The sequence below is a fragment of the Chelonoidis abingdonii genome, chromosome 11 (genome assembly GCF_003597395.2).
Source record: "Chelonoidis abingdonii isolate Lonesome George chromosome 11, CheloAbing_2.0, whole genome shotgun sequence".
In the NCBI taxonomy this organism is placed as follows: domain Eukaryota; kingdom Metazoa; phylum Chordata; order Testudines; family Testudinidae; genus Chelonoidis; species Chelonoidis abingdonii.
In genome coordinates, this window is record NC_133779.1 from 18,429,925 (window position 1) to 18,449,385 (window position 19,461).

The 19,461-nt window shown below is 59.7% G+C and overlaps 3 protein-coding genes across 4 annotated transcripts in view; 2 read left to right on the top strand and 1 right to left on the bottom strand.

Moving 5' to 3' along the window:
- The window catches only part of LOC116818918 (metabotropic glutamate receptor 6-like), an 8,110-nt gene extending 2,906 nt beyond the window's left edge, over positions 1–5,204 (top strand). The window contains 7 exon segments of the mRNA XM_032770199.1: positions 1,955–2,025; positions 2,027–2,107; positions 2,110–2,137; positions 2,140–2,154; positions 2,757–2,896; positions 3,453–4,388; positions 4,971–5,204. Of these exon segments, the coding sequence (XP_032626090.1) occupies positions 1,955–2,025; positions 2,027–2,107; positions 2,110–2,137; positions 2,140–2,154; positions 2,757–2,896; positions 3,453–4,388; positions 4,971–5,204 (1,505 nt within the window).
- Positions 5,205–8,787: 3,583 nt separating this feature from the next.
- ZWINT (ZW10 interacting kinetochore protein) lies at positions 8,788–16,052 on the bottom strand. 2 transcript variants are annotated; one of them, XM_032770143.2, is made up of 10 exons: positions 15,721–16,052; positions 11,855–11,954; positions 11,493–11,613; positions 11,181–11,347; positions 10,840–10,896; positions 10,503–10,654; positions 10,196–10,388; positions 9,826–9,950; positions 9,587–9,746; positions 8,788–8,901 (listed from the first exon to the last, which is right to left on the bottom strand). In XM_032770143.2, the coding sequence occupies exons 1-10, from the start codon at positions 15,744–15,746 to the stop codon at positions 8,839–8,841; spliced, it is 1,164 nt and encodes a 387-aa protein (XP_032626034.1). In that variant the 5' UTR covers positions 15,747–16,052; the 3' UTR covers positions 8,788–8,838. The 2 variants fall into 2 exon arrangements, with proteins under 2 accessions (XP_032626034.1, XP_032626036.1); XM_032770145.2 differs by lacking the exon at positions 15,721–16,052 and adding an exon at positions 13,051–13,592.
- A 167-nt stretch (positions 16,053–16,219) lies between these two features.
- The window catches only part of WDR13 (WD repeat domain 13), an 11,039-nt gene continuing 7,797 nt past the window's right edge, over positions 16,220–19,461 (top strand). Inside the window, 1 exon segment of the mRNA XM_075071291.1 lies at positions 16,220–16,265. The gene's annotated coding sequence lies outside the window, so the exon portion shown is untranslated.

Below are 19,461 nucleotides of genomic sequence, written 5' to 3' on the forward strand. Positions count from 1 at the left end.
TCATCTTCGCCAACGAGGACGACATCAATGAGTGTGGGGCTCCCGCGCCCCCGGCTAGCCCCTGGTGTAATTCAGACATCACCCACTCACTGTCGCCCCCTGCAGGCGGGTTGCGGTAGGCCTCACACGTCGCGCCAACCTGACAGGAGCATTTCCTGTGGGTCGGCTCGGACAGCTTGGGCTCCAAGAATCTCGCCCATCCTGGCGGCAGGAGGAAGTGGCCGAAGGAGCCCGTCACCAATCCTGCCCAAGCGGGCGCCATGCGAAGGTAACAGGGACCCCCCATTGGCCCCCGCCTGCCACAGCACGCCACCTCTCGTCCCCCCCACTGACCCCGCTGCTCACAGCACCGCCACCCCCCACTTGAACCCCCGCTGCCACAGCACCGCGCCCCTAGTCCCGCCACGAACCTCCCACTGCCTAAAGCAACCGCACCCCCCAGTCCCCCCACTGAACCCCCACTGCCACAGCATCACGCCCCAGTCCCCCACTGAACCCCCCACTGCCCGCAGCACCGCACTCCCCATTTCCCCACACTGAACCCCCTGCTGCCCAACACCGCAACCCCCAGTACGCACGCTGAACTCCCCCTGCCTGCACGCACTGCATACCCTCCAGTCCCCTCACTGAACCCTGCACTCCTCGGCCCCCAGCCCCGTGCCCCTGCCTACCAAAGAGAGCGCACCCTGCCCAGCCCCTGCTTCCATGGCCACCCCACTGACACCCCGGTCTCTCCACCGCAGGCTTGTACGATCAGTATTTCACTCGCGCGTCGGCTGGAGAACATCGCAATATCTGGTTCGCCGAGTTCTGGGAGGCGATTTTTAAATTGTAAACTCACCCGCGGGGCGCACCGGAGGAGGCCACTCGGAAATGCACGGTACCAGGGGGCTGGGCCTGGGGGGCTGATTCTCAGGATGGAACGGGCGTTGGGTTGGGGCAGCCCAATCCCCCAGGGGGGAAGGAGACACGGACCCCCTGGTCCCCCCTCCCGCTACATCCCCACGTGGGATGTTATCAGCAGTTTCTAGGGGAGTCCAGGGGGTTGGGGGGCTGGGAGCTATCTCACCACGTGTGGGTGGATGCTGCATGACACCCCAAATCTTCAGCTATCTGAGATGGGATCGGAGTCTGGCGCCCCCAGGAGGGGACAAGCCCCTGCCCATCCCGCACCCAAGCCAGCCAGCCCTGCTGTGGGGCCGGATGGGATCCGGCGCCCCCTAGAGGGGACAAAGGCCCTTGCCCCATTCCCCACAAACCCTGAGCCATCTCTCCCAGGCAGGGGCCAGACTCCTGCCCCTGAAGCCCATCTCTGCAGGTGAGGGGCCAGCGCCCTGCCCCCCCTTGAGCCCATCTCTGCCAAGCGAGGGCCAGCCCGCCGCCCCCGGGCCCATCCTCTGCCAAGGTGAGGGGCCAGGCCTCAGGCCCCTGAGCCCGTCTCTTGCCAGGTGAGGGGCCCAGGCCCCACCTCCGCGCCTCTGAGCCCGTCTCTTGCCGAAGGTGAGGGGGCCAGACCCCGCCCTCTGAAGCCCGTCTCGCCAGGTGAGGGGCCAGGCCCCCACCCTGCCCTCTGAGCCCGTTCTGCCAGTGAGGGGCGGCCCCGCCCCGCCCTCTGAGCCTGTTCTCTGCAGGGAGGGGGCTCAGGCCCCCGCCCTTCTCAGCCCGTCTCTGCCAGGTGAGGGGGCCTGGCCCACCCTGCCCTCTGATGCCCGTCTCTTGCCAGGTGAGGGGGCCAGGGCCCTCCGCCCCTCTGAGCCTGTCTCTGCCAGGTGAGGGGCCAGGCCCCCACCCCACCCTCTTGAGCCGGTCTCCTGCCAGGCGAGGGGCCAGGCCCCGCCCCGCCCTCCTGAGTCTCGCGGTCTCTGCCAGGACGAGGGCCAGGCCCCCACCCTCTGAGCCCGTCTCTGCCAGGGTGAGGGGCCAGGCCTCCGCCCTCTGAGCCCATCTCTGCCAGGTGAGGAGCGCATCGGGCGGGACTCCCTAACGAGCAGGAGGGGAAGGTGCAGTTTGTGATCCGACGCTGTCCTACGCCATGGCCCACGCCTGCACAACTGAACCTGACCTGTGCCCTGGCGCCACCGGGCTCTGTTGAGCGCACTGGCACCCCATGGACGGCGCACCCTGCTGCACTACATCCGCGGGTCACCTTCAACGGTGGGGCTGCGGGCGCAGGGAGGGGCACCGGGGGTTCAGGGCTGGCTTGCGGGGGCGGCAGGGAGGCACCGGGAGGGGTCAGGGCTGCTGCAGGCCAGTTAGGGCGGCACGGGGCAGTCAGCCTGGCTGCGATGGCGCAGGGAGGGCACAGAAGGTGGGGGGTCAAGGGGCTGGCTGCGGGCAGCAGAGAGGGCACAGGAGGGGGGTGGTAGGGCTGGCTGCGAGGCGGCAGGGAGGGCAGTGGGGGGTCAGGGCTTGGCTGCGGGGCGGCAGGGGGGGTTACAGGTGGGGGGGCTCAGGTGCTGGCTGCGGGGCGGCAGGGGGCACCGGGGGTCAGGGCTGGGCTGGGGGGGCAGGGAGGGGCACAGGTGGCGGGTCAGGGCTGCCTGCGGGCCGGCAGGGAGGGGTAAAGGTGGTGGGGGTCAGGGCTGGCTGCGGGCCAGCAGGGAGGGGCACAGGTGGGCGGGTCAGGGCTGGCTGCGGGGTGGCAGGGAGGGGCACTGGTGGGGGGGAGCCCAGGGCGAGGCTAGCGGGGGGCTGTGGGGCAGGAGTGACGGGCACTGACCGAGCTGTATCCAGCCCCCCTTGTTCACACCCCACAGGCAGTGCCGGGACCCCCGTCATGTTCAATGAGAACGGAGATGCCCCCGGGCGCTACGACATCTTCCAGTACCAGCTCACCAACACCACGGTGCCTGGGTACAAAGCCATTGGGCAATGGACCGAATACCTGCGCCTGAACGTGAGTGGAGGGGGTGCCACGTGTTCCCCAGCCGCCCCGCCCCAGAGGTGGCTGCATCCCAGCCCTGGGCAAGCCGTCCCTCTGTGGCGTTATGTGTGGCTATTCCTCTGCGGCCCTGCCCCAGAGTTGGCTGCATCTCAGCAGCAGGGAAGTCATCCCAGTGCAATTTTATGTGCGGCTGTTGCCCAGCTGACCCACCCCAGAACTGGCTGCATGTGAGCCCTGGGCAAGTAGTCCCTATGCAACGTTATGTGCTGCAATACCCCAACTGCCCTGCTGCAGAGGTGGCTGCATTTCAGTCTTGGGCATAGCATGCCTATGAGGCATTATGTGCAGCTGTTTCCCAGCTGCCCCACCCAGAGGTGGCTGCATCTCAGCAGCAGGCGAGCCATCCCAGTGTGTCATTAGGTGCGACTGTTCCCCAGCGTCCCCCCACCTCCCAGGAGGTGGCTGCATCTCAGCCTCAGGCAAGGCCTCCCCAGGTGGCATTACGTGTGGCCGTTCCCCAGCCCCCTGTCCCCAGAGCCAGCTGCCTGCCCACGCTCTCCCTTGGCAGATCGAGGAGATGCAGTGGTCCAGGGGCCAGCAGGACATCCCCTCGTCCGTCTGCAGCCTGCCCTGCGGGCCAGGCGAGCGGAAGAAGATGGTGAAGGGTGTGCCCTGCTGCTGGCACTGCGAGCTCTGCGACGGGTACCAGTACCAGCTGGACGAGTTCACCTGCGAGACCTGCCCCTTCGACATGCGCCCCAGCCCCAACCGCACGGCCTGCCGGCCCACGCCCATCGTCAAGCTGGAGTGGAGCTCGCCCTGGGCCGTGCTGCCCGTCTGCCTGGCCATGGCCGGCATCCTGAGCACCACCTTTGTGGTGGTCACCTTCGTGCGCCACAACAACACGCCCATCGTCCGGGCCTCAGGGCGGGAGCTGAGCTACGTGCTGCTGACGGGCATCTTCCTCATCTACGCCATCACCTTCCTGATGATCGCCGAGCCGGGCGTGGTGGTGTGCGCCGCCCGGCGCCTCTTCCTGGGGCTGGGCATGGCCCTCAGCTACTCGGCCCTGCTCACCAAGACCAACCGCATCTACCGCATCTTCGAGCAGGGCAAGAAGGCGGTGACGCCACCCCGGTTCATCAGCCCCACCTCGCAGCTGGCCATCACCTTCAGCCTGAGCGCCGTGCAGCTGGTGGGGACGCTGGCCTGGCTGGGGGCCCTGCCACCCCACAGCGTCATCGACTACGAGGAACAGCGGGTGCCCAACCCCGAGGCGGCCCGTGGGGTGCTCAAGTGCGACATGTCCGACCTGTCGCTCATCTGCTGCCTGGGCTACAGCCTGCTGCTCATGGTCACCTGCACCGTCTATGCCATCAAGGCCCGCGGCGTCCCCGAGACCTTCAACGAGGCCAAGCCCATCGGCTTCACCATGTACACCACCTGCATCGTCTGGCTGGCCTTCGTGCCCATCTTCTTCGGCACCGCCCAGTCCGCCGAGAAGGTGCGCGGGCCCGGCGGGGAGCCCGGGGGCTGCAGGACCCAGCAGGCCGGGGAACCCAGGGGCTGGAGTTAGAGAGAGGGAGGGGAGGGGAGGGGACCCAGGAGTCCGGGAGAGCAAGGGGCTGGAGTTGGAGAGAGAGAGAAAGGGGAGGGGACCCAGGAGTCCGGGATGATAAGGGCCTGGAGGAGCCCATGGGTGAGGCTTTGAGAAAAAAAGAAAAAAAAGGGTCAAGTGTGAAAGAAAGGAGGGAGGGAGGGACGGAGGGATCAAGAGATAGGAACCCAGGTGTCCTGGCTCCCAGCCCCCCGCTCTAACCCATCAGACCGCACTCCCCTCCCAGAGCCAGGGAGAGAACCCAGGAGTCCTGGCTCCCAGCCCACCCTGCTCTAACCCACCAGACCCCACTCCCCTCCCGGGGGCAGGGAGAGAACCCAGGAGTCCTGGCTCCCAGCCCACCCTGGTCTAACCCACCAGACCCCACTCCTCTCCCAGAGCCAGGGAGAGAACCCAGGCGTCCTGGCTCCAGGCGCCCCCTGCTGGAGGGGATGAGCCCTGAACGCGCCGGTCTCTGCCCCCCTGCAGATCTACATCCAAACGACGACGCTGACGGTGTCCATGAGCCTCAGTGCCTCAGTTTCCCTGGGGATGCTCTACGTGCCCAAGGTCTACGTCATCATCTTCCACCCTGAGCAGAACGTGGCCAAGCGCAAGCGGAGCTTCAAGGCGGCAGCCACAGCCGTCAGCGCCTCTACCCGCCTCTCGCAGAAGGGCAGCGAGCGCCAGAACGGGGCTGACGCGGCCCTGGCGGGCAAATAGCGGGTAGGTGGGTATCGCCTCCCGCCCACGTGGCCACAGCCAGGGAGAACCCAGGAGTCCTGGCTCCCGGCCCCCCCTGGTCTAACCCACCAGACCCCACTGCCCTCCCAGAGTCGGGGAGAGAACCCAGGAGTCCTGGCTCCCAGTTCCCCCTGCTCGAACCACTAGACCCCCCTTTGTGCAGCATGTGGCCCCCAGACGAGTGGTCAGTCATGCTGCTTGTGCAATGGGTGCAGGGAGGCTGAGGCCAGGGCATGCTGAGCGTGCAATGAGCCCGCCCTGGCTCCAGCCAGCACCTCCCCCCCGCCCCCGGCTCAGCCTGCTGCATGGCCAGGCCTCCGAGCGTGTGAGGGGGCTGGCTGGGGCACCTGGACCTCATCCATTGTGGGGCAAGCGTGCAAAGGCTCAGATGAGCACACGTGGGTCATGAGGCTTCTGCAACAAATGTGCAAAGGTGGATTGTATCACAGGCACAAAAATGGAGTGTGACCTAATGGTAAGAGTGAGGGGGCTGGGAGCCAGGACTCCTGGGTTCTCTCCCCACTTTTGTCTCCCTCCCCACCCCCACCAGGTGGTCTCTCGCTTGTTCCCCCCCCCAGCAAACCTGTCCCTCACATTTCCCCTCCCTGGACTGGGGAGAGAACCCAGGAGTCCTGGCTCCTGCCAGCCCCCCATCCACTGTAATCACTAGACTGCACTCCCCTCCCACAACCGAGAAGCGAACCCAGGTGTCTGGGTGCTGGCTGGCTGCCTAGTGTCCCAGTGTCTCTAATGCTCTCTTCTTTGTCATTGCCAGGGCCCCCCATGCTGAGGAACGTGGGGTACCCGGCGCCGACCCCCAGACCAACATAACGCGAGGGGGGACTGTAGAGCCATGGGGGGCTGGGAGAGGGAGCAGAATAAACCTGTGTTTTTACAGTGTTGCCTTGATTTCTTTATAGGGGCTGGCAGCCAGGACTCCTGGGTTCTCTGCCCAGCTCTGGGAGAGGGAGGGAGCCCAGCTCTCTCCCCCCCCACCCACTCAGCCACTAAGAGTCGGACTGGTCCATTACGGGAGCAGGCCAGAACCCCAGAGCTTTTTTTCTAAATCTAGTTCTCGCCATGGCTGGCCCCTCCCGTCCTTGCCCTGCGGGGTTTATTCCTTCCTTCGTCGCTTCTTTTCCTTCTCCCCTCGCTTCTTCCTCATCCTCTCCTCCATCGCTCATTTCCTTCCACCTCTCACTTGCTTCTTCCTCATCTCCTCTGCCTTCCCACTCTTACTCATCTTCCTCACCGCTTCCCACTCGCTCGCTTCTTCCTCCCTCTCCGCGCTCGTTCTTCTCATCCCGCCGACTTCCTTCCTCTCCCTCCATTTTGTGTCCCCTTTCCGCTCGCTCTCCTACCTCTCCTCTCCTCCCTCCTTCCTTCCTGCTCCGCTCGCGTCTTCTCTCCCTCTCCTTCCTTCGCTTTGCTTCTCCCACTCGCTTCTTCACTCATCCCTCTCCTTCCTTCGCTTCCTTCTCCCACTCGCTTCTTCCTCATCCCTCTCCTTCCTTTGCTTCCTTCTCCCACTCGCTTCTTCCTCATCCCTCTCCTTCCTTCGCTTCCTTCTCCCACTCGCTTCTTCCTCATCCCTCTCCTTCCTTCGCTTCCTTCTCCCACTCGCTTCTTCCTCATTCCTCTCCTCCCATCGCTCATTTCCTTCCACCTCTCACTTGCTTCTTCCTCATCCCTCTGCTTCCTTCGCTCATTTCCTTCTCCCACTCACTTCTTCCTCATCCCTCTCCTCCCGCTCGCTTCTTTCCTTCTCCCGCTCGCTTCTTCCTCATCCCTCTCCTCCCGCTCGCTTCCTTCCTCATCCCGCTCGCTTCTTCCTTCTCCTCCTCCTCCCCCCATCGCTTGTGTCCTTCCTTCTCCTGCTTGCTTCTGCCTCACCCCTCTCCTCCCATCGCTCGCTTTCTTCCTTCCTTCCTTTTCCCACTGGCTTCTCCCATCACTCGCTTCTTCTGTCTCTCACTTCTCATCTCGGTACCACTCATCTCTTCATTTTTGTATTGCTCACTTCTCCACTTCCTTCCATCATTCACACCTCTTCCTGCTTGACTCCTTTTCCATTGGTCTTGTCTTCCCTATAATTTCTTTCCTTTACCTTCACCTTCCTTTCCTCCCTCCTTCTGTCCCCCTCACTTGCTTTTCTTCCTTCTCTCCTTTTCCTCCCCCACCACTCGGTTCCCCATCACTGGCGTCTTGCGGTTCTCTGCCTGAGCGGCACAAAAGCGTCCCTGAAGCGGAAGCAAAGGCGAGTCCGGTCCCTCCCAGACGTGGATGCACTCAACCCACCACACACAGCAGCCAGGAGTAGACGGGCCCCACAGGCAAACTGCATTATCTCTCCCCACCCTGTCCCAGTGTGGGCTCCATGCCAGCATGGCCCAGGCTGGGAGGATAGGCTGCAGCAGGGCACGTGGGGGGCAGCGTATCCATCCTTAGCCTCCGACCATTGAAACCCCAAAACCATTGACACTCTCGAGTTATAGCAACAATAGGAAAGCATCAGCCAAGGGTTTACTGGTGGATGTAGGGAGAGGGCTCATCAAGCGCTGAGATGCAGCCACCTCTGGGGCGGGAAAGCTGGGGAACAGCCGCACATAACACCACAAGGAGGGCTCTCCTGGGCCAGATACCCCTACTTTTGACCCATAGATAGGGGCAGACTTACCGCTCGGAAATTGCAGGCAGCTGCTGGCAGCAGCACCCCCCCACCCCTCTCCCCCCAACTCCAGTCCTGGCAGCCACGGGGGCCATGGCTTATTTAGAGGAGAGAGAACAGAGCCCAAGCCCCTGAAATATTCATCGGGTGCAAGAGAAAAACCCAGGGGGAGGCTGGGAAAGGGCGGGGGGAGGTCACTTGGGGTGAGTCCAGCAGCAGTAGTGGGGTTCACGGGGGCTGGTCAATTTCAGCTCTAGGGTACCAGTTCACAGAGAACCCCCAAGTCTCCACCCCCACCCCGCCCAACTCCACATAGCCCTCCTTTGCCCTGCAGTCAGTCCTCCACCCCTGCATGCCCCCACCCAGCCCATCTCTCCAGCACTGACCCCAACCTATCCCCACCCCCCCACACCTCATTCCCCCCCATCTCAAATCAACCTGCCCCACTCCTCTAGTTCCATCCCAAACCCCACCCCCCTTGGGGTTCTCAGCCAAGCCTGGTTGAGGTGGGGGGGATGATCCCAGATGGGGGGGGCAGGTCTGAGCTCCTCCCATCTGAGAAAGGGCAGGGGAGCTCACAGACACACATGCACCCCACGCCCTGTGAGCAAGTAAAACTGAACAGGGAAAGAGCCCCACCTTGTGACCAGATGGGGAACTACATCGGGACAGGCTCCCAGACACAGCAAAGGGAGTGAGGATTGGGGCCTGGGGCCTTTCCCCTCTAGGGGACGCCAGCACTGGGGCTGTAGGGCGGGGGGAAGGGTCAGTATCCATCTCTCATGGATGGATCGTGGGCTGCTTGTGGAACCCATCTGGTGCCCATGATCTAGGGCTCCCCCAATGAGGGGTGATCACAACACTTTACAAACGTGTGTTTATTACAGGACAGCTTAACCCCCCCAGCCTCCACCCCACAAGGTGCTCTGGGGCCCAGAGGGGTGCTCAGATGTCCACAATGCTCAGGTATTCCAGCCAGTCACGCAGGGATGGGGTTTCCTGGGGGGGCTGGGAGGGGAGAGAGAGAGGCAGGTTAGAGGACTTGAGCTGGGGGGGAAGCTGGGTCAACAGATGGGGAAACTGAGGCACAGAAAGAGGGAGGGCCAATGAGCAAAGGGTAGAATCCAGGAATCCTGTCCTGGGTTCCCCCCTAGCTCTGCTGGTGCCCCTCACTCCCAACCTGCAGCCCCCTGCTAGCCCAGCCCTTAGCTCCTCCCAAGCTCTGCCGGTGTCCATCACACCCGACCCGCAGCCCCCTGCTAGCCCAGCCCTGGGCTCCCCCCAGCTCTGCCGGTGCCCCTCACTCCTGACCCGCAGCCCCCTGCTAGCCCAGCCCTGGGCTCCCCCCAGCTCTGCCGGTGCCCCTCACCCCCGACCCGTAGCCCCCTGCTAGCCCAGCCCTGGGCTCCCCCCAGCTCTGCCGGTGCCCTCCCACGATGTTGTCTTAGCGCCCGACCCCGCAGCCCCCTGCTAGCCCAGGCCTGGGCTCCCCCAGCTCTGCGGTGCCCCTCACCCCCGACCTGCAGCCCCTGCTAGCCGCACGCTGGCTCGCCCGCAGCTCTGCCGGTGCCCCTCACCCCCGACCTGCAGCCCCCTGCTAGCCCAGCCCTGGGCTCCCCCCAGCTCTGCCGGTGCCCCTCACCCCCGACCCACAGCCCCTGCAACTCTCCCAGATCTCTCCCCATCCACTGACCTTCCAGGCCCCCGGGTCCCCAGGGCCACGCTGCCCTTGCACTGCCAGCAGTCGGACGCCCCCAGCCCCCGGGTATCCCGGCTCCACCACCAGCGTCCAGATGGCGGAAGGCTGCAGGAAGCGGAGCTGGCGCTCCTGGGGCTGCCAGTCAATGGGGAACCTGCAGGGAGGGAGGAGGGAATCAGTGCTGCCCCCGACAAGGTGGGAGCTGGTGGGGTGGGCTAGTGTGGGGGACAGACCTGGTCTGGAGAGCCTGGATCTCAGCCAGGAGTGGGGCCAGCTGGCTATAACTGTGCTGCAGCTCCAGGATGGTGCCCCGGACGTCAGCGCAGGGCGCAGGGGGGGGGAAGAGGGGACTGTGGCTCTGTGGGGCAGAGAGAGAGAGACAGACACACCGACCACCTGGTCAGATCCAGCCAGTTTGGTCCCTCCAACCCTCCCCGGGTCAGACCCAGCCAGCCTGGTCCCCCATAACCTTCCCTGGGTCAAACCCAGCCAGCTTGGCCCCCCAAATCCTCTCCAGGTCCCACCCAGCCAGCCTGGCCCCCACAACTCTCCCTGGGTCAGACCCAGCCAGCCTCTTCCCCCTGCCCCCAGGCCATTACTCACCCGCACCCTGACGCTCCCATCCTCTGTCGAGCACAAGGTGAACCTCAGCGGCTGGGTGTTGGGGGTCACTGTCTGGGGGTCAGGGGTCGTCGGCTGGGGGCCGGGGGTCAGCTCTATGTCAATTCCATCAGCAGACGCAGAGACCAGCCGGACCCCTTGGAGGGTCTCTAAGAGCTGGCAGAGGGCAGAGCTCCTAGGGGGAGAGAGCAGGACACCTGGGTTCCATCCCCGACTCCATGCAGGGGCCGGGGAGTGGTCTAGTGAGTAGAGCAGAGGGGGCTGGGAACCAGGACTCGTGGGTTCTCACCTCTCCACCTTCTCCCTCCAGCCGCTGGCGACACACTCCTGGCTCTGGAGCTCCCCCTGCAGCCGGTGCAGTTCCTGGCGCTGAGCCTCCACCCGGCTCCGCAGCAAAGCCGCCTGCTCCTCCAGCTGCTGCTGCCGCTCCTCCAGCTGCTCCTGGATTGGGGTGGGGGAGACACGACAGTGAAATGGGGCAGCTGCTGCCCTGACCAGTCCCACTGCTCCTCCCACAGCCAACCCACCAGCCCTTCCTAGAAGAGTCCCAAGCACCTCCCCCCACTGATTGGCTCCAAAAAGGTCCTGTGCCCACAGCTGCCCCCCACAGACCCCTGGGTCAGTACCTGCTCCTTCTGCCGTCTTTCCTGGGCATCCTTTGCCTTCTTCTCAGCCTCGTGTCTCTGTGGGGAGAGGAGAGCTGGTGGCAACAGTGGGGTCCCTGCGACCACCTAGGCAGCTAGTGGTAGCAGTGGGATGAAAACCGCAGGACCCCTCCCCCCAGGGGAGTTGGTGCCAATGGTAGGATCCCTGGGGAGCTGGCAGCAGGAGTGGGATGGAAGCCGCAGGGCCCCTCCCTCAGGGCCAAGGGGAGCTGGTGGCAGAAGTGGAATCCCTGGAGCCCCCTGGGCAGCTGGTGGCTACAGTGGGATCCCCACATTCACACACGCCCAGGACAGAACCGTACCTGGGCCTCGTATCGCGCCAGAGCCTCCTTCAGCCGCTGTGCCAGGTGCTGGCCCTTCTCCAGCTGGGCCAGCACATGGGGCACTGCCTCCTCGATGGCTTCCACCTGCTGCTGGTAGCCGGCCTTCAGCTCCTTCCACTGCTGCTTGGCTTGCACCATCTCGCTCCCTGGGCCAGGGAGGGTGGCAGGGGGGAAAGAGAGGCAGTGCATCAAACTGATGAGTCCTGGCTCTGAGCCACCACGGCTCTAACCCACTAGCCTCCACTCCTCTCCCAGAGCCGGGCTGAAAACCTTGGAGTCCGGGCTACTCACGGACAGCTGCCTCTGTGGTCTTCTGGTCAAAGGGGGCTGAATCCCTCTGGTCCAAGAATTCCAGCAGGAATTTGACCACGTGGAGCTGGCTGCACATCCACTTCTGCTTCTTCCGTGTGTCCTAGGGAGCCATAGTAGGGGGAAATTACAGCCAGCGCCCCCTGGAGGGGAAAGGCCCCATGCCCCATTGCCCACCCTGAGTCAGCCAGTCCCACGCCCTGGACAGGATGGGAGCCAGCGCCTCCAACAGGGGAGAGGCCCCGTGTTCCATTCCCCACTTGCCTGGGCCAGCCAGTCCCCACCCCGGGGCTGGATCAGAGCTGGTGCCCCCTAAAGGCAGAGGCCGCTGCCCCATCACTCACCACAGCATGCTCCACCAGGACTTTGGTTGGCAGCTCCGCCTCCAGCTCCTCTCGGGTTGGCCCCTCGAAAGCCAGCGCCTCATCCAGCTGGACCAGGAGCCTGCGGGGAGGGGCAGGGAGAGGGAAAGGGTCACAGCCATGGAGCGATAGGCCCAGCCTGCGAGGAGCCCCAACCCCCAATTCGCTCACCCGACGGCAGAAGCCCAAGATCCCCAGCTGTCGTGCTCCTTTCCAAGCCACCGCGGATGGAAGGATTCCTGTGGCAGCTGATTCTGGGGTGGGGACAACACCCTGGAGGCCTCAATGCCTATAGCACCACCAACCTCATCGCCTTGCTTGGACTCCACCAGGCCCTGATCTCCGCCCTAGAGGCAACAATCTGGCCAAATCTCCGCCAACCGAGCTCCTGTCCCACACCTGAGCCCTTTCCACCCATGAGATGAAGAACCAGGGGAGTCATCTTTGCTCTATGCCAGCTTCCACCATGCAGACACTGGCCCCCTAAAGGGCCCCTCTCTCTTCTCCCACCCCAGACCTCCTCGGTTCTCCCCCCATCCCTGGAGGGTGACTCACGCGCCCACAGCAAGAAAACCTCCAATGAAGTGCCTAACTCTGGTCCCAATAAGCTACCCTGGGCAATACACTGCTCCGGCCATCCCACATATCCACTCCCTACATCGTACCCCAGCTCTGAGAGAATCACGAGCACCGAGGAAGTCTTGGACCTGCCTTGTCTATATACAGTGGCCAACAGTCACCCGGCAGCTTCTCCTTGAGCAGTTCTGGCCACCACAAGGAGTCCAGACTCAAGACACAGCAGTCAGAACTGGCTCTGCTTCCCACTGAAATCCAGAAATGGGAAAGTGGCCCTTGGATAGATTTAGAGGGCACAAGGGATTAGCCCTGCTGTCTTAACCGCACGTAGCTGGCGAAGGAATTCAGGATGAGATCGGGGAGAAGGAAATCAGGATGAGAACTATATTGAGGATTTAAATACTGACAAGGAGAATAGCAGTTATCGAAAAAAAGATATGGACAAGCCAACCCCCACATCATACCTAGTTCTGATGGAGACCTCCTGATGAAGGGACGAGCAGAGTTTAGTGGTAGACACCCCATAAGCAGGTATCTGCCACCCCAGTGTGCCCACTAGATGTCAGACATTCACCTTAATACCCTTTCTCCCATCCACCCACCCGTGGCTGGCAGCCATGTTTAATTTGCTCGCCGGGCCCGGTCGATGCAGGGTGTTCCAGGTAACTGTAATTGTGGGACCCCAATTGCTACCATCAGTTATTCGAGGCTGGACATTCCCCCAGCTTTTCCAGCAGGTTAACACGGTGAACCTCAGGGTCACGTGCACCAAAATTTGAAGACAATTTTGTTAATTTGTGGTGTCCTTGTTTCTCCCCCAATACACACAACTAAGTGTTATAATGCTAGATCACATACCTGAACAGAGAGAAGATGGATGAGGAAATATCTGTTATTGGAACAACTTCTGTTGGTGGGAAAGAGGCAATAAAGCCTGAAGAAGAGCTTTAAAGCTTAAATCTCAAACTAATTACCAAGCCTATTTCATTATTTATACATTTATTCCTCAATAATTGCAAAACAGCATCTTTAGCACCATTTTGTCATCACCCTTTGTGACCAAAGAGGACACCGATATCTCGCAGGTGCGGCTTTGGCTAAAAATGGACATTGCCGCTCTCCATGACACCAGGTTTACTGATGAAGGGTGACTTGCAGAGATTGGAGCAGGGTATATGCCCTCCTGGTGAGGTCGCCCAGCCTCAGCGCAGTGACAAGCGGGTGCTGGCTTTGAAATCGGCAACTGCATTGTTCCCAAGCTTGAAAGTCTACCTAAAGGCAGAAGAAACCTCTTATGGGTCTATGGTTGCCTTTGAAATGTAAGTACATTACCATGAGCAACATGTACGTCCCTACCATGAGAAATGCAGATGTGGAAAAAAAATATAGTGACTTTGACAAACTCATCATGTCAACGTCAGATAAGCTAATCATCATAGACCTTTAAAGCAAATGTTGGAAGTAACAGGGTAATCTGGCAGAACACCATCGGATACGATGGGACTCAGAAAGAGAATAGCAATGGTCGCACTCACTAATTAGCAATTGCAAACGGCTTTTTCTACCTATCTGACAAAACAAAAACGTCACAAACAAGCCCAAGATCCAAACAGCATCTTACTGACTACATTGCCAATTGTCAGCGAGTTCGACAAGTCACTGTAGCCAAACTGTTGTTAGTAATTCAAGTGGCACAGCGCAAGTCGTCCTCTAAACCAGTCAGACGACTCAACATAAAGCGATTTCAGCACGGATTAGTTTCAACATCAGGACAAGTTTTCCAAGATCTGGTCAAGGGTGTAAGGTCAACAGAAGTGTCCTCATCTCCTTCAAGCCTGCAACAGATCCAGCGGGTCTAGCCAACAACTGGCCAGTATTAGTCCTCCACAAAGTGCAACTCCAAGCTTATCAACATCCATCACCATCTGGATTCAAGATGTGGAACTGGAACCAGTTCAGCTGGATGATCTATCACTGGATGGAGAAGAGATCTCCATTTTCTCATGCTTTCTGCCATGTTAGTCACTGTGATCTCGCTGTCTCGGCCAGGAAAGGCGGCAGGGTCCAAGAGAACATTCTGAAATGGTCGGAGTCCTTTCTAGAGTGACACTAGGATGGTCAACTTCACTTCCACCACCAGATCCCTCATGAGTGGAGTCCCATTAAAGGATCAAATCTCTGTCTACTCCTATCAAACAACTGTCAGATGACTCAGACTTAAGCCCCAATGACATGCAGCTAACCAGCCATGGTCAAATTCATTCTTTTATGGATAGTAATGTTTATTTTTAAGCTTTATTCTGAAATTTTTAATCTATTTATGTTTTCACAGTCACACAAAATTTGGGATGGTTGAAACATTTTATTGGTATTTTCACCCATTTAAATTTTCACAGCCACGTGGTTTAATGGGCATCTCAGCCGAGAACAATTTAACAATGGTCTCTAACAAGTTCTCAATTGGCATTTTTTGCCTCTCCGTAAATGTCGACACTTATCGGTGGAAATATTTAGCGCCAGTTTGGGTGCGTGCAGGCACAACCAATGTTTATCACCATTTACAGATAAATATCTAATTTTCCATGTCTAGAGATGGCACCTAGCTCTACTTATCCTTCACCATATTGGACCAAATCTCCACCAGCTAGATGGCCAAATATTTGGGCAAGAGCAGCCCACAAACGGACAACAGCTGGACCTACGCAGATGTGATGCTGGAAGACCATGGGGAGGAGTGCGAGGAGTTTCCAGACACCATGCCGTCTCCTCCTGTGGTAGGTTCACACCCACAGTTGCTCAGTTCGGAGGCTCATGGCATGGCAACGCTTCCGACATTGACATTGCTGCTCAACTGGGAGACTCCAGTCCATGCCGGCAGACGACAACCCAGCCTCGGTTACACGATCGCCTCTCGGGTGGAGCACGGCAACGCCCTAGACCTGGAGCCACCCGTGCAGAACGCGGCAGGGCAGCCAACCCAGCCGCGGCTCCACGCAGAGTCGCGGTCAAAGGCTCGAGGCTGATCTTTGAGGCGCTTCAGGGTCAAGGATGGTTGAAATTGCCGGAGTTGGGTCTGGGTTGATGCGATCGGGATGAGACGGGCCTGACGGGCACCCAGGTGACGCGGCGTCCTCAGGAGCCTGCCTCAGACTCATGTCCCTCACCGTGCCCGATGGAGAACCCCAAGGACACCCCATCACCCCCATTGAGAGGGACCCCCCCCCACGCTGGACACACCATCGCCCTGCCCCCCAGGCACCCCAACTACTTACTCTCGGGCCTGCCCAGCCGCTGCCATCCCGCGACCGATTTGTTGTTCCAGCCACCGCCACGACTCGCGCCTTTTCCTTCAACGTTGTTGGCCCCGCCCCTGCCACGGAAAAAGCCAATCACTAGGCGAGTTCCCTCAGGGGAGGCCCCGCCCTGGCCTCCAACGGAGCCAATCATCAGGCGAATTCCCTCAGGGGAAGGCCCCGCCCGGGCCTCCGAAGGAGCCAATCAGCAGGCGAGTTCCCTCAGGGAAGGCCCCGCCCGGGCCTCCGAAGGAGCCAATCAGCAGGCGAGTTCCGCCACGCAGTCTCAAGGATCCGGCGACAAGGCAGCCCCCTTGAGAGTGGCCGCCATCTTGGAGCCGGGAGACATGGTGGCGGCCATCTTGAAAAGGAGGTACCAGGGGGCAGCCATCTAGGAACTACGGGAAGGGGGGGCTCCAGGGGGCGGCCATCTTGGAACCATGGGGGCCGCCATGTTGACATCGGGCAGGCTCCTGAGGCCGCCATCTTAGGAGAGGCAGGAGGCGAGGGGAGCAACTGGCCAGGTTGGGAGGCTCCAAATTCTCTGAGCGCAGCGGGCGGAGGGGAGGGAGTCAGGACCTGCCCCCGGCCCGGAGAGAACCCAGGAGTCCTGGCTCCCAGCCCCCCCTGCTCTCACCACTAGCCCCTATTCCCCTCCAACAACTAAAAATAGAACCCAGGAGGCCTGAGGCCCAGTCATCCCTTGCTCTAACCACCAGACCCCACCCCTGCCCCAGAGCTGGGGAGAGACCCCAGGGTAAGAGCCCTACCACTGCTGCAGTGCGAGTGGATCCCCTTGGATTGTGCAGGGGATTTTCATGGTGAACACAAAAGCTACTGAGGTGCAATGGGGCTGTGGGGGCGGGGGGTGGCGATGGGGCTGTGCATTGGGGTGGAAGATGGTATTGGGGGGGTGCATTGAGGGCTGTGCATGAGGTGGGGGCTCATAGGTTCCTCAGCCCTGGAGGGGGAATAGCTCAGTGGTTTGCGCACTGGCCTGCTAAACCCAGGGCTGTGAGTTCAGTCCTTGAGGGGGCTATTTAGGGAACTGGGGTGAAAATCTGTCTGGGGAGTGGCCCTGCTTTGAGCAGGGGGTTGGACTAGATACCTGCTGAGGTCCCTTCCAGCCCTGATAGTCTATGAGCCATGGGGTTAGAAGGAACTGCAGGGGGCACCTAGTCTGACCCCCGACCACGCTGCAGGGTTTAAACCATCCCAGACAGATGGCTCCGGCCTCTGCTCGAAACCCTCCAGCTTCTACAACCTCCCAAGGCCTCGGTTCCACCGTCCTGCTGCTCTTCCCATTCAGAAGTTTTCCCTGAGATTTAATCTCAATCTGCTGTGCTGTAGTTTGACCCCATGGCCTCTCGTCCTGCCATCTGGGGCAAGAGAGAACCACCCGTCTCCACCTTTTCCAAACTGAGCGTTCCCGGTTCCTGTGGCCTTTGCTCACATGGCTGGTGTCCCACCCCTTTGATCGGCTTTGTCGCTTGCCTCTGGATCCTACCCAGCGTCTCCACATCCTTTTTGTGCATTGGTGACCGAAACTGGACACCATCCTCCAGCTGAGGCCTAGGCAGCGCCCAGCAGAGCGGTACCATCACCTCCTGGGACCTGCAACCACATCTCTGTTAATGCAACCGAAAACTGCATGTGCTTTTTTTCCCAACAGCATCGCGGTGCTGACTCCTGTCGAGGTTGTGATCCACCACAACTCCCAGCTCCAGCAGCGCTGTTGCCTGGCCAGTTCTCCCCCGTTCTGTACTGGGGCACTTGGTTTTTCTTCCCCCTTACATTGGTCTTTACTGAATTTCATTTTGTTGGCTATAGCCGAGTTCTCCAGTTTATCAAGATCCCTCTGATTTTTAGCTCTGCCCTCCAAAGTATTGCCCCCCCCCCCCGCGCCCTCGCTTTGTGCCATCTGTAAACTCCATCAGTCTGCTCTGTATACCTACCTCCAGGTACTTAATAAAGATGTAAAACACCACCGGATCCAGAACAGATCCCTGTGGATCCTCACTTGAGACCTCCTTCCAATCCAACATCAGTCCATAAACAGTTACTCTTTGTTTGTGGTTATTTCACCAATTCTGTATCCGCTTAATGGTAATTCTGCCAAGGCAGCATTTCTCCAGCTTACTTATCAGACTGTCATGTGGGACCCTGTCAATTCACTGCGGTTAACGGCAAGTGATTAACGCAAAACAAATTAACTAGATTTTAAAAATAGTTGCGATTAATCACACTTTTCCTCGCACTGTTAAACCAATACCAGAACGCCTGTTTACACTGATCAATATTTCTTGATGCTTTCCCATATTTTCAAATATATTGATTTCAATTACTACGCAGAGTACAAAGTTTACCATGCTCACTTTGCAGCAGTAGTTTTGATTACACATAGTTGCACTGTAAAATAGATCAGCAAGAGAAATAATAATTTTTCAGTTCACCTCAGCCCAGTGCTGTAGGGCAATCTCTTTATCCTGCAGGTGCAACTTACAAGTGTAAAAAAACAAACCAAAAAAAAATTTGGTACAGAGCTGCACTCAAAACCAAAGCAATCTAAAACTTTAACGCCTGCAAGACCACTCAGTCCTACTTCTCGTTCAGCCAATCACGAAGACGAACTAGTGTGTTTACACTTCCGGGCGATCATGCTGCCCGCTTATTTACGCTGGCACCGGAAAGTGAGAGAACAGGCGTTCGCCTGGCACAGTTGTAGCCGGCATCGCAAGGTATTTCTGGGCCAGACATACAGATCACCTGTGCCCCTTCATACGTCGACCTGAAGTGATATTGGGATTTGATTCTTAATAGTGAAATTGAACCCACGATGGAGTACCACTAGGTTGTTTTAATCTCGCGATTCATTGCCATTCTTTTTGTTTTTATCGTTTGACAGCCCTGGTCCAAACCCTGGCTGAAGTCCAGGTATAAAAATGTTTCTTCAAGCTAATGTTTAAAACGATCTTCTCAGGTTACTGAAAGCGTTTCTGTACATCTTGGTGTGATGCTTCAAGGATCCCAAAGTGGGGTTTGCAAGTCATAAAATACACCTAGTCCATCATCTGCAATATCCCGACTGATGGTTAATCAATTGAACGAGCTAGTGAAAATATTAGTCTCCAGCTTTTGGGGTACATCATTCATCCCAAGTTATACTGAGCGGCTAGAGCAATGGGCGTAGATGGTCCCTCAGTAACGGAGACGTTCGGATAGGCAGCCCCTCGGGAAATCCACAGAACAGGATTTCAGTTGCTTTCCTGACTTCGTGTCTCTTCTGGCCTCCCCGGTGTGGGGTGATGTGTCCCTGCGTCCCCCCTCTCCACCAAACCGGTTCCCCCCACCTGTCAAAGAAGGAAATCAAGCTGGTGGAGCAGGCTTTGTTCCGGGGCCTGGCTGCTGGCCATCAGCCCCGGACCGGCAGCTCAGCTGCTTTGCAGGTTGCCCTGGTGGGAGCCCAGGGCCCAGTTTGCAGCTTCCCCCAGGTCCTGCTCCAGCCAGGAGTTTGCAAGCAGTGGCTGGGAGATTTCTTCAGCCCCCTGGGGGGCTGGTGCCTGGGGTGCAGAGTGGGGGCTGGTGCCTGGTGTTGCAGGGGGGGACTGGGTGCAGAGGGGAGGTGGGCTGGTGAAGGGCAGGGCTGGCTGCATGGGGGGAGGGAGCCGGGCTGGTGCCTGGGTACAGGGGGGCTGGTGGCTGGGTGCAGGGGGGCTGGTT